The sequence below is a fragment of the Stigmatopora nigra genome, chromosome 8 (assembly GCF_051989575.1).
Source record: "Stigmatopora nigra isolate UIUO_SnigA chromosome 8, RoL_Snig_1.1, whole genome shotgun sequence".
NCBI lineage: Eukaryota > Metazoa > Chordata > Actinopteri > Syngnathiformes > Syngnathidae > Stigmatopora > Stigmatopora nigra.
In genome coordinates this window covers 10,612,837-10,626,942 of record NC_135515.1, presented here as the reverse complement: position 1 = coordinate 10,626,942, position 14,106 = coordinate 10,612,837, and the positions used below count along the sequence as shown (strand labels likewise).

Here is a 14,106-nt window from a genome sequence, read left to right as displayed (position 1 = left end):
GCATACATTTATTCACAGAACTGACTGTCATAGAAGCAAACCTAAAAGACTATTTGCCAACTATTCAAGGATTGATCACTTCCTCATAGTACATGCTTTGTCTACTTATATATATTTTCTATTTGGATTTACGTTTATTCTCCCTGAGAACTGCCAGGTGAAGGGAGTTGGCCTTATTCCAGGTCAGACCAATGATAATAGTTATCAACCAGCTTTAAAATCTGAATGGACACACCAGCCATTGCGTGATCAACTCTTCTTTCACCCACGTTAATTGTATCTTGCCTACTGTATCACTCATCTTTGATTCCGTGGCTCATAATACGTGACTTCTCTTCCCCTGGACCTTATTTGCGGACCCCCCATCGGATACCTCGCATACGATACATCTTCGCCTTCCCCACTGGCGTGACAACCACCCGCCACCCGGCACACCTTGATCTCAAGGGTGCTTTACAACATCACTTCAGCCACTGACAGGAAGAATCTCTTTGTTCGAATGTACAATGAAGAACTCAATTTCCAATTCCTCCATGTTTGTATGCCCGTTTTCTCGTGTTGGGATCTCCTATCTTTTCTGTGAAATAGGTAATAATTAAACGAAATAATTATTATGCTTAAGATCAAATACATAAGCACTTAAGGTCAGAAGAAAATGAAATTAACATTAAATAATGCAATCACACTTCAATTCATACTGGATGAGCAGTACTTGTAATATCTCCCAAATTGGTATTTGTACTATAACCGCTAGTGTTAATCTCGATGTTGTTTAAAAAGCTTCGTACTAATAACCCTTAGTGTGCATTACACTTCTACTGAATGTGACTATTTATCCATAAGAGAATCATTGATGTTGTTGAAGTTTTCAGAATACTTCTCGGCCTCCTTGTAAAGAAGTCGAATGTGCTCAAACCCCATCCAATCACATTCAAATAAATATTTAATTCTTCTGGACCAAGCTTCTATTAGAGCAAGAGTGTCAGACTCGGGTTGGTTAACGTCAACTCGATTTCATGTGGGCCGGACTATTTTAGATATATTATTTAGATTATCTTTTACACATTGATTAAAAGAATGGGATTAAAATTCCTGAATATTCCCTTTTTTTTCGATCTAAAACAATGTTTATTTGAGCTTTTTTTTTCAAATATATGTTTAAATTTCTGAATTAAAAACACAAAAAAATGGATTAAAAAATGACAATTATTGATTTAAAAGGGGGGAAATCAAGAAATGTAATATACATCTATAGTCTACATTTTAATTTGATCCTAAAACAGAAAGTCGGCACTCATGATTTTCTTTCCTGGGCCGCACAAAATGATGCAGCGGGCCAGATTTGACCCCGGGCCGCCACTTTGACACATGTATTAGAGCAACACAAAATAGTTGTTTGTATACATACTGAAGAAGTGAATCCACATAGTGAATTACAAAGATGATTGTTCCAAGCATTACAGTGCTAAGACAAGAAACTTGCAATATTAAATTGCTTATTTTACAATGAAGTAACTGTGGAGCCTAGTGTTTGTTTACACAGACGTTTAAGAGTGTCACAGTCTCTTGTCTCTAGTCACTCTGTCTTTTTAGTACCTGATTAAGCCAATGTGGCGAGGCTATACTACACATATTGGGGTGAAGTGGCTCACACAGTGTCAAAGGACAACTGCCGCAATCAGCTGATTGTCGTCAGAGTATTTCTTGCCTACCACTGTGTGGCCCGACACCCCTTTCGAGGTCTCCTCCAGTCGTATGGTTGTATTTTCTTTTAATTATTTTGGTATTGCGTCCTTGATTTATTCACTGACTCGGTCGTGCTGTTTTTGTTGTACCTGATTAACCGCATGTGATTTGCGGAACCTTTGTTCTGATTTTTCTGGCCTTTAGTGCCCTTTCCTTAGTTTACTCACAGACTTGGTCATGTTACCTCTGTTATGCTTTATGATATTCATTTTTGGCATGCTCTCTTTGATAAATACACAGTATAATTGTGCTACTTGATTCCCTTTGCCTCAATTTGTGTTTGGATCCATATTTTAACGGCTTTCCGTTTACAACGGAGTCATTTGAATGAGCATTTGGCTAGTTTAGTTCCTGTGAGAGGCTGCACCAGTGCAGAACTGTAGAGTGCAGAACAGATGCTGCATGGTGGATATGCATGAGTAAAAATGACATGTTAACAACCCCTGTCCAAGACCCTTCACAAAATTGGCCTTAGAATTTGGGTGTTAAAACAAAAATTTCTGCACCACAGTTTTCTCATATCCTATCAGGGAGGAGGAGGAGATAAACTGCTAGCTTTTGGGTGCATGTTATATGGTGCACCTTATTAGAAACAGTCCCAAAGTAAGGATTCATGTTGTAATAAAAATGTGGCAATTGCACATTTCTGACAACAGCTGGACATAAAGACCAGTCATAGATGCCAGGAAATGACTACAAATCTCAAGGGCAGCAAAACTGTTGCAAATAAACAATAACACTTAAGATGAAGATGTACGTAAGTTATAATGCTGTTGCTATGTAGCATGATGTGTTAAATTGTCACAACATGAAGTAGACTACAGTAGATGGATATGTTACATGTATATGTATAATACATGCAAATATGCTCATCTAATTATCCAGTCGATATCAAAGAAGCGGTTGCTCGTTATGTAGTATCACATCTGTCGGTAACATCTGGAGAACAATTTTCCAAGCAATCAAATTACAATCTCATTGCAACTTGTTTATCAGTCCTCAGTGCCTAATCTTATCAGTACACAACATATTATCCCAAATAAAATAAACTTTTTTTCCTTAAAGGTATCCTTTTATTTGATTTTAATTCCTATTTCTTATCTGATTGTTTTTTAAATTATTATTTTTTGCTGATTTGAGTGTGATGTAAAGCAGTTCCCTTCATTTTGGCCATTGCTTTTTCTTAACCACAAATGCTACTGTTCCTATTTTCCTCTCAAGTTTTGTCTTCTTGCTTCAATGACTGATGTCATACATGTTGTGATTATTAATAATCATCCCTGGCTCGAGTGGGTTTTCTCCCAGTATTCCGGTTTCCTCCCATATCCCAAAATCATGCATAGTAGGCTAATTGAACACTCTAAATTGCCCCCCAGTTATGAGTGAGAGCGTGAATGGTTGTCTGTCTCCTTGTGCTCTAAACATGGCTAACCACCGAATCAGAGTGTCCCCACCCTAGGGTCCGTAGTTGGCTGGAATAGGCTCCAGCACCCCAATGGTGGCAAAATCTCATCTCATTTGGTTAGAATCTTACACCCACTCCAGCCATTTGTGGAATAGCAACTAGCAGATTGATTCCACTCCCCAAATGAACCTAACATATTCATCTAAATTTTTTTTCCGTTCCATTCGTAGAAGAGGTCCTTAATAGGGAACCCTTCTAGCAAAGCCCAGGCCTATAATTAGATTATTTTAAAGCATCCATTTAATTTAACATGGTCAACTATTTTGCCAGAAGCCATTCCTCATAACACAATGGAATATATAATATCTCAACATGGTATGGAACAAAATGTACTTCCACAGAACAAATCCCCTAAAGAAAAATCCTCTTTCCACCATCCTTGACTTTGGCCTCTCAAATTATTCCATATTACGAACTAGCCAACTATCTTCTCGCTCTACTTGTCCTCTGTATGAGACAGATAAAAATGTTCCCTTAGGGCCAATCAAAGCTCTTCCCATAGACAATTAAGGCACAAACTAACCTCCATTGACTGTCCTGTTAAAACTGGAGAAAAAAAATATTCATACAACCTTAAATACTTTAAAAATACACCAGAATTATATTAAAACAAATAAATAAAAACAATACAACATTCCAACATGAGCCAGAACAGAAAGACCCAGTTGTGAACAAACCTGAAAACATCAATTCTAACCCCTATCTAAAAACAGAATAAGGTAATTTTAAAAACATGACTATAACCCCAGGGTCCTCTTCTAGTCCAAATATCAGTTTAGCTGTTCATGTTCACGCATCTTGATGAGTTTGTCCAAATTTTTAATAAAATGGAAGTATATTGCTCTTTTAATAATGCCTTTGTGAATAGTTGGCATGGTTGGCAAATGGTTTGCATTTCCGCCGCACAGTTCTGACGTCGAGGGTTCAGTCCCTTGTGGGATCCGACATTTAACTCTCTAAGGGAGTGTGTGAAAGTTATTAAAAAATATGTGAAATAATTTGTGCCGTTGACGTTAGTCTGAGAACAATTGTACCCTAATTAAATTTGTCAACAAGGGAGCAACAGTCTCTCATTCTTATTTTCTGTGCAACTCTCCGTGCAGTATAATTGTGCTTTTTTTTAGATATTCACAACACAATACATGAACATACAGCAAACTGCTTATTATGTAGAGCTGATTGCATTTTGAAAAATAAATAAACAAGTTCCATAATTATTGTTGCTTAAATTCGTTAATTGTGTTAAAATAAATGACTTAGCATTAGATATGTTCACATGACACACATCATTTTGTATTTTAAAGCATAAATCAAACAATTTGAGAGGAAAACAACAATCAGTCAAGTTGCTGGCTCTCTGTGGCTTACCCTGTCAGAATGTTTGCAGGGAACACTGCTAACAAGTCTGCAGAGACCTATAAATAAAGACATTTTACGAGAGGTATCCTTCTTTCTGTTCAGTCAGGCCAGGGATGGAGCCAAGTCATTATATATACATCATCATATATATATATATATATATATATATATATATATATATATATATATATATATATATATATATATATATATATATATATATATATATATATATATATATATATATATATATATATATATATATATATATATATATATATATATATATATATATATATATATATATATATATATATATATATATATATATATATATATATATATATATGTGATATATATATATATATATATATATATATATATGTGATATATATATATATATATATATATATATATATGTATATATATATATATATATATATATATATATATATATATATATATATATATATATATATATATATATATATATATATATATATATATATATATATATATATATATATATATATATATATATATATATATATATATATATATATATATATATATATATAATATATATATATATATAATATATATATATATATATATATATATATATATATATATTTTTTTTTTTGAAAAGATTGCTTTACAGTTTTGTTCTATGTGAAGAAAATAGGCCAAATAAAAGACCCTTTTTTTGAATGGGATATTAATGCTTCCAACTGTTTATCTTTTAGCGCACGTTAGGGACATTTTTCCCCTCCTGTTAATTAAAACAGAATTCATTCAGGAACCATTCCCACATTTTCCAGGTGAAAGTTGCTGTGTTCATCTTGCGAGCAGAAGGATAATGATGAAAACAGTCATAAATCAAACATCCTCAGAAGAGTTTAAAATAATCAGCTGTGAGCTAGTGGAGACAGAAACCTCTGGGATGGAGTCACTACAAATAGAAGTTTTAATTGAGGACAGAGTATAATGGCAGAAAAAATCTGCAACTCATTAAAAAAGTAACAGCACTGGGAATACTTAACTTATGAGTCCTTCATGTATGATCCTAACAATAGAGTTTAAGGGTTTTTGTGATGAATATAACACACACCAAAGTGACAATGTTATTTAATGAATGCATTTCTGGTCAAATTCCTTGTATTAAATGGTTGAGAAACAGTCCCATGTGGGTTATATTATACAGTACTTATGAGTATCTCTTTGTAGAGGTGCTTATTATGTAATGCTGTTTACATACTTTAATGGGGTTAAGTGTCTTGTCATGAGCTCAGTTGAGTGTATGATATTATTGCATTAACCCTATAACCTGATCCCAAGAATCTCAATCCAAACAAGTATCAACATAATTAAGTTCCTGAGCTTGACCTGCACAGCTGTTTGCAAAATGAGTAGTCATTAGAGAGGTCTTAAGTTCATCTCCCAATCTTCATAGGTTTAACTTTCTATTTTTGACCTTAAAGGGTGTTCCTCCAGGAAACACAGGTTCAATGGTAATGTCTGTGTTGGTAATTTGTCAAAAATGAGCCAAATATTGTTTCCTAATGATAAATGCAACTTGCTGTATTCTAAGGTGAAGCTAATTTAAATTCAACATACTATATTGTTCTTTGTATACATTCTACCATACCCAATGGAATGGTTACATAATATCAAAATCTGTATGAGAGATTGCAGCCCTTGGGTTATCCTAAATATTTCCTAATTATTCATGATGTCGATGGCATTAGCTTCATAGATCTGGGCTCGAGTTTTTGACCCCGGCTGGGTCATCACTGCTTGGAGTTTACATGTTCTCCACGGGCTTGTGTGGGTTTTCCCCGGGTACTCTGGTTTCCTACCACATCAGCCCAATCGTAGGCTGGTTGAACAATTTAGTAGTTAGTTGGGATATGCTTCAGGACCCCCTACAACCAGTGTTCTCGTTACCTCTGCGTCCTGCGTCTGATACGCACAGCTTTTCTTCCAGACGCACAATTTCAAGTAATGTGCTTTTTTCGGACGCAAAGAAATTTTTATCAAAAAAAAAAACCAAAACACATATATCCGATAGCAAACCAATTTATTCCACATAATCTTTGCGAAATAATTCTCGCGTGAACGAGACTAGCAGACACTAGCAGACGAAGGAGAGAAAGCGATAGCAAGAGTTTCGTAATAGTGTAAGAAAGATAAAAAATGTTTCAGAAAAATCAAAACAGTCTGGATAGTTATTTCGCAGTTAAAAAATACAACTAGTAAGAAAAGAACTGCAGAAGATTCGATCGATGATCATGAAGCAAAACGGGGGAAGCAAGGAAAAATACGCACATTTCAAAAGACTTTTGGCTGCAAAGAGAGGAGGATCTACGAGCTGAAAGACTAGTACAATGATAAATAAACCCTAACCCTAAACCATATAATAAATAAATTAAATCTGAATGTTTATATATCGTTGCTTATGTTTTATTTGCATCCGTAGTATGTTGGGACTCGTGACAAGTTTCCTGGGACGCACAGTTTTCAGACAAGCGAATCCCTGGGACTCGCAGTGTGCCAATTGTAAAATTATCACTGCCTACAACCCATGTGAGGATAAGTGGTTTGGAAAAATAAGTGGATTTATGGTGTAATTTATTTATTTTAATAAAGATTTGGCTTAAGAAAATATTCAAAACATTATTTGGGGAACCAATGTTGAACGTTCATTTATGGTATACTATTTTTAAGGGCTTCAAACTCTCAAGGAAAGACTGAGATATTGCAGGCCCACAATATATACATTTCGGATCATCATCTTTTTTTAATACTGCACATCCTGTTGACGGTCAGGGGGAACTGGAACCTATCCAAGCTGTCTTGCGGCAAAGGTCAGAATACACTCTAAAATGGTTGCTAATCAGGTGTTTGGAACATTAAAAGGCGGACTCACTGAGTGGCACTTTGCCTTTAGTAATGTTAAGTGAATGTACGAAAACACAATCAATGTCTCAGTGGGGACATCATGCAGTATGTTCGTTACTCTGTCCATGGTGCTGAAATTCAGCACTATGTAGTATTGTTCTTGGCACAGAGTGAGGTTAGTGTGGATAAATTTGGCTAGTAGAAAGCAGAAAAACAACAACTTTTTTTCCCTACAAAAATACTACAGCAGTGTATTTTTGTAGTTTGTTGGCCTTTTATTGTTTTGTAAATTTCCCCACTGTATTCAAATAGCACTATGCTAATATTTGCACAAGGAGCCATAATTCTAGATGTATAGAACTGAATCCATATTTTCTGATCTTTGTCCACATTTGCCTGCTTGAATCTACAAGCTAAGCTTTTATCTAAATAGAATTTAATAGTCGATAAAACATCGATCTAGCAAAAAGCTTTTTATTATTCCCTTTTTTGTTAATTTCCTTCTCATGTCTCATTGTTTCCAGATGTGTTAATGGTACAAGTTAATGAGAAACCATTTTCCACAAAATGCATTACATTTGTCTTCATTAAACATAATCATTAATGAAAATTATTGCATATTAAGGACTTTACCTCATCAGAGCTATAATTCCTACTCATTTTCACATTTAATAGCAAAGATTTAAGAGTTAAAATGTACATTAAATTATGATGTTTAGATTAATTTGTTCCCTCATTGAGCACATAAATGGGATGCATGATTTACCAAATACATTATTTTTACTACTTGGCTGGTCTTCACTGTGTTGACTTTGCATGTTCACCCCAGGCATTTGTGGGTTTTCTCCAGGTACTCCGGTTTCTTCTCACATTCAAAAAAAAACATGCACGGTAGGCTGGTTGGACACTCTTAATTGCCCCTAGGTATGAGTGCAACCTTTGATGCAGGGCGTGCCCTGCCTGGTGACCATAGTTGGATGGGATAGGCTCCAGCACCCCGCTCTCACTATCTCTAGATACATATACATACACACATATATACACACATATGTACATATATATACACATTGATATTTATAAACATATACATATATAGTGCACACATACACACACACACACACACACACACACACACACACACACACACACACACACACACACACACACACACACACACACACACACACACATGTATATGGGTGGTCCAGTGGAGTGAGTGGTTAACATGTTGGCCTCACAGCTCTGGGGTCCTGGGTTCAAACCCAGGACATGTCCATCTGTGTGCAGTTTGCAAGTTCTCCCCGGGCCTGCCTGGGTTTCCTATGGGTACTCCGGTTTCCTCCCACATTCCAATGACATGCATGGCTAGGCTGACTGACTCTGTCAGGAGACAGCTGAAATTGGCTCCAGCACCCCTGTGACCCTACTGAGGATAAAGCATTTTGGGAAAAAAATATGATATTTTATATTTATTATGTTATATTATATACATTAGTTCTTAACATAGTTGAAGAAGCAGTTATTTCTCTGCAGGGTAAAAAACAAAGAAACAAAAAAACTTTGACACATGTCTTGACTCTTGATTAATCCGTGTCTCCTCCTCCTTGTCTCGGCAAGCGTGCATCCAATTTATCAAATCACGCGCCGATCGGGATTTCTCAAGACGCGTCTTCGAGTGCATGCTGGAATTCTCTATCCTACTTTTATGCAATAACTCCCGGGTTTTACACTTTTATCTATGAACCGATGATTGCATGATGTAAGGTTTGACGAACCAAATGAAAGTGAACACTTCCACGAGCCCGATTCCGTTAGAGGTCGCCAATATCTCGTGAATAAAAGTCAGTCCACGTCCAGTTAGGCTTTCTTTTTCAGCTGCTCTTGGCTGCGATTGCTGCGCTTTTTCCTCTGCTGGAAATTACACTCGGCGGACGGAACATCTTCGTGTGGAGTTGAGCGTGGATCTTTCGGCATCGCACCATGGCTTACTTGTGGATACACACCGTGTGGATTCCCGGGATCGCATTCCTCTTTGGATTTCAAGGTAAGAAAACGTTTTGATTTGCAATCAATTACTCTACGTATTTGATGTCTTGGTATTTTAAACGGGCATGTACTGCTAGAGAGGAATCAATTGTAAATGTTGTGTTTTTTGGTCGTGTGGCGAGTTAATGTCGCGCATAAGTGAATACGGGTGATGGGAACACCTGCCAAAAAGTCGCGGTGGTGAAAGCGCAGACTTTATGCTGGATAACATCATGTGGAGCTGCAAAGTTGGGTGCGTGTGTTTGTGTACGTGACTGTGATGCGAATAGACTTGCAGATTCATGCGCACTCCATTTGAGGTTTACATTGTAGGCTGGGGGACACTGACTCGTTGTCAGTGAGTTGGTTTTTATCTATCCATCTATCTCATTGGAGTTGATATGTATTCAGTTATTCATGTATATACATTCATTTTCCATACCGCGTATCCTCACAAGGGTCGTGGGGTGTGCCGCAGCCTATCCCAGTTAACTATTCCATTGTGGATGATGATGATGATGATCACGATGATGATGATCATGATAATGATGATGACAATGATGATTATTTGGTCAGTTCTGGGATCCTAGGTTAAAGTCCAGGTCAGTCCACCTGTGTGGAGTTTGCATTTTCTCCCCGATCCGGCGTGGGTTTCCTCTTGGTGCTCCGGTTTCCTCCCACATTCCAAAAACATGCATGGTAGGCTGATTGGACACTCCAAATTTCCCCTAGCTAAGGGTGTGAGTGTGCATGGTTGTCCGCGTCCTTGTGCCATGCGATCAGCTGGCCACCGATCCAGCACCCCCCGTGACCTTAATGAGGATAAAGCCATTCAGAAAATGAGATGAAATGAGAATTTTCAATGGAGAATCAACTTTCTTGTACGTATATTTGTTATCTACTATGTGTTTTTATTATGCATTTTTAAGGATCAAGACCACATGTGTCAAAGTGGCGGCCCGGGGGCCAAATCTGGCCCGCCGCATCATTTTGTGCGGCCCGGGAAAGTAAATCTTGAGTGCCGACTTTCTGTTTTAGGATCAAATTAAAATAAATAATATAGGGGCCGAAAAATCATAACTGCAAAAATGACCACCCTAAACTTTATATTTTACTGTGTTTAATTTACATTATTGTATATCATGACAGGCTTGGGTACTGAAAGTACTGGGTTTTTGCTTTTTGGTGGATATGCTGGAGACGATCAAAGTTTACTGAACCACTTGGAGTCCATTGTGTGAGGGCAGTGTTTTTCTGGGTATAAGTGGCATTCTTGAGACACATACCCAACCATTAGTCTCTACTTTATGAAAAAAAAACATCAAGAGAAAACAGAACAAGATATGTGCATGAAATTCACCATTATAACGATTTCAAAATGTAAATGATTTAATTCTACAGACTGATTACACATACTCTGTATTACTGGCCGGCCGTGCATACACACCAAGGCCTCGAGTTATGCTCTGTCTGAATCAATCCAATAATTATTTTATGGCTATAAAACTTTTACTGCAGCTATAGACACAACACATACAAAAATAAAACCCATTTATAACCTCATACAATTCCAATAAAATAATTGTAATCACCAAAAATCCTCTTTATTTCTACACAAAATCCATCCTCCTTTCTTTCCTCATGAAGATTTCCACTAATCTGCCATCCAGATTATCCGTGCATTTCAGTGATTTCCCCGATTTCTTTATAGCTGAACACTATAATTCAAACATGGCAGCATGGATAGCTAAAATTAAGCTTGTTTGTAACTGAAAGTATGAACTAATTATGTGGATGTGAAATTGAAAAGATTATCCTTTTTTACGCCATTATGCTGCTCAGTCTGATAACAGCTATGAACCCACTGTCTTGTCATTTATACATTGTAGAGGGAATACACAATCATATGTAGATTGCCACTCATGTCAGTTTAATTACAATTTGTACACATTTATACTCATCCAATACATAATTGTTTTAACAAATTACAAATGATCTGATTTACAAAATATTATCTTCACGTAGATTCATCTAACTAAGAGTGCACGATGAATTTAGATGATATGGAATCTTGTGGCTGATAGCTTTTCTAAACAGAACTGCGGAGTATGAAATACTGATTAGTTCAAAATAACAGTAGTATCAGGTTTTGGGCTTGCGTGTTGGGGTAAGAGGAGTATTCATGTGTCCTAATGGATCATCTTTGTGTTCCATATAAACAGATATAATCACACTAGACTGTAATTTAGAAGCTTCTGTGATGTCTTGCTTTCAAGCAAAATAATGACTGCAAGAATCAGAGATTCGTGGAAAGACACGGGTAACATAAGTGAATATCTTTAGGAATTATTGTAGCTGTGAGAGTGTCCTGAATCTTATGACTACTCGCTTTCCTGTTTTTTGAGGGTCTGGACCAGTGGTTCTTAACCTGGCTTCGATCGAACCCTGATAGTTCGGTGAGTCGGTCTCAGGGGTTCGATGGAGCCTCTGCCACGGAGGTCAAGACCGATCAGAACATCATGTCCATCCACGATAACATGCCCGCTTGACCATCACTGGTTGCGGATGACCACGTGACATTGCTTGGGTAATCAGTGCTGCGGGGAATTTGTATATCTTGAATTTAAAAAAATATATCAAAATTTATTTTACACTAAAGTAGGGTTTGGTGAATGCACATTTGAAAGTTGTGGGGTTTGGTAGCGCCAACAAGGTTAAGAACTACTGGTCTAGACTCTTAATAGTCACCTAAGACAGTAAGAAATTTACTAAGTTGGCAATACACAATTGCTTTTAAAGTACATGTTTAAGCACATCCTGCCATAAACGGAAACACTTCCGTATTTTGATGGTGGTATTATGTGAATATAGTGAGCACCCATGAACATAACTTTTGTGAATAACATGCATGGTATCCTCTCTTAATAATACATCATTAGGCAAGAGATACAACCCAAAATGACCAGTGGCAAACAGTTTGGAAGCTTTTGCATAGCAATGTAAAATATACCCTGGCTTGTTTTTACCCATCTACATGTCTCTTAAAGGAATTATAATACATATACTATATTATATGGGAAACATGGTTAATATGGTGTCCAATTTATGCAGTTCTGTGAGTTTATGATGCGCTGATGATGATACATTTTTATTTGTGCCCATTAGAATGCACTTCATGTTGTCATGATTTGGAAGTGCTCCTTTGACAAAACCTCCTACTCAGCTTATGCAATAAAAAGAAATCTCCCCCTCTGTCTCACAAGGTTTTGACAAAGTGCAATCTAGCTATCCTTCTGTCTGTATATTTTGCCTGTCATTTCCTTTGACTCTCTTCTATTTAGACCACAAAAGATTTTAACCTTGAGTGCAGGTTCTCGCATGAAAGCTGGCATTACTTTCTTATTCAGTGTGTGTCCTGTAGTAATACCTGTCAAAGCTCATTTCCCACTTGCATAGAAAATGCCAGCTGACACACCGCTCAGCATCAGCACAAGTGTGTGTGGACTTGTGTCATGCATATGTGCCTGTCCCCTTCTGAACAAGCCCCTTAGTCAAACATTTGGAATACATAATTTTAATTCAGGTTTGTAGGTGTTTGTACGTCTGTACATTCCCCGTGGCATGTGGACGTCCATATCTCCCAATTTAATTAGGATAATCATGTAGGTGCTCAGATAGATGGCATATTTTTCACATCGTAGGATGCCTGCTTTACAGTAGTAACTGTGTATACTTACATTATTTAGATGACAATACTGTATGCTTCCACTCATTCATTTTGATTATGACAGTAAATAGCTAATGGTCTTTCTGTCATTCATTATAAAATGATTCCCAAGCCAGTACATCCGTCACAATCCTTAAATGCAAAATCCTGCACAAACCTAGATGGAAGTTGTTGGAGTTACTCTGTGATACTATTATATATATGTGTGCGTTTAATCATTTTTGTATGAGAGCTTCTTCAATTTGCCTGGGGCGAGCTCGGGATCGTAACATGTCACCGAGTCCTTGGTCCGAGGACTGTTTACTGGAAAATGGGACTGACCTTTACCCCAGAATGCAGACCTCGTAGGACGCTTAAGAAGATGCTGATGCAGCGGTATCGCTCTTCAACAACCTTCATGATTACTCACATATTGTCGTAAATCGTGACGCTCTTTTCGCTTGATCATGGAATTGTTTTGCCGAATGGAGGCTTGTTTGTTTAATTTCCAATGGAGTTGTTTTTGAGTTCCGACCTGAATGGTTATTATTCGATACCCGATATGCGATGATTGTTACAGCTGTTGTTTTTGCTTACACAATTGGATTGATCAATATCCTTGCAATTTTTAAAATTTTTTGGCCTTAAATGGGCAGGAGAAATTGCCACACGCCAGAATTATTGTGATGAGGACGATGTTGGAATGGAATTCTCCTTGTAAGTAAAGCCAAAGAGGTCCATTGTTTTATATTATATTAAAGATATCTAAAAATGAACCCAATAGAAGTCTCTTAGCATTTACATGTTGAAAGTGTCCATGAGACTCATCATCCCTGGCCTATCATACGTATTTTGTTCTGGCAATTTATCACTTGCAAATTAAGCACCTTTTGAAATCAATGTG

At 36.8% G+C, this 14,106-nt stretch overlaps 1 protein-coding gene across 1 annotated transcript in view; it reads left to right on the top strand.

Annotated features, from left to right (window-relative positions):
• The first annotated feature begins 9,089 nt into the window (after positions 1-9,089).
• lsamp (limbic system associated membrane protein) overlaps positions 9,090-14,106 on the top strand; it is a 77,762-nt gene continuing 72,745 nt past the window's right edge. The window contains exon 1 of the mRNA XM_077722284.1: positions 9,090-9,515. Coding sequence (XP_077578410.1) covers positions 9,452-9,515 — 64 coding nt within the window. The 5' untranslated portion in view covers positions 9,090-9,451. The remainder of the gene's footprint in view (positions 9,516-14,106) is intronic.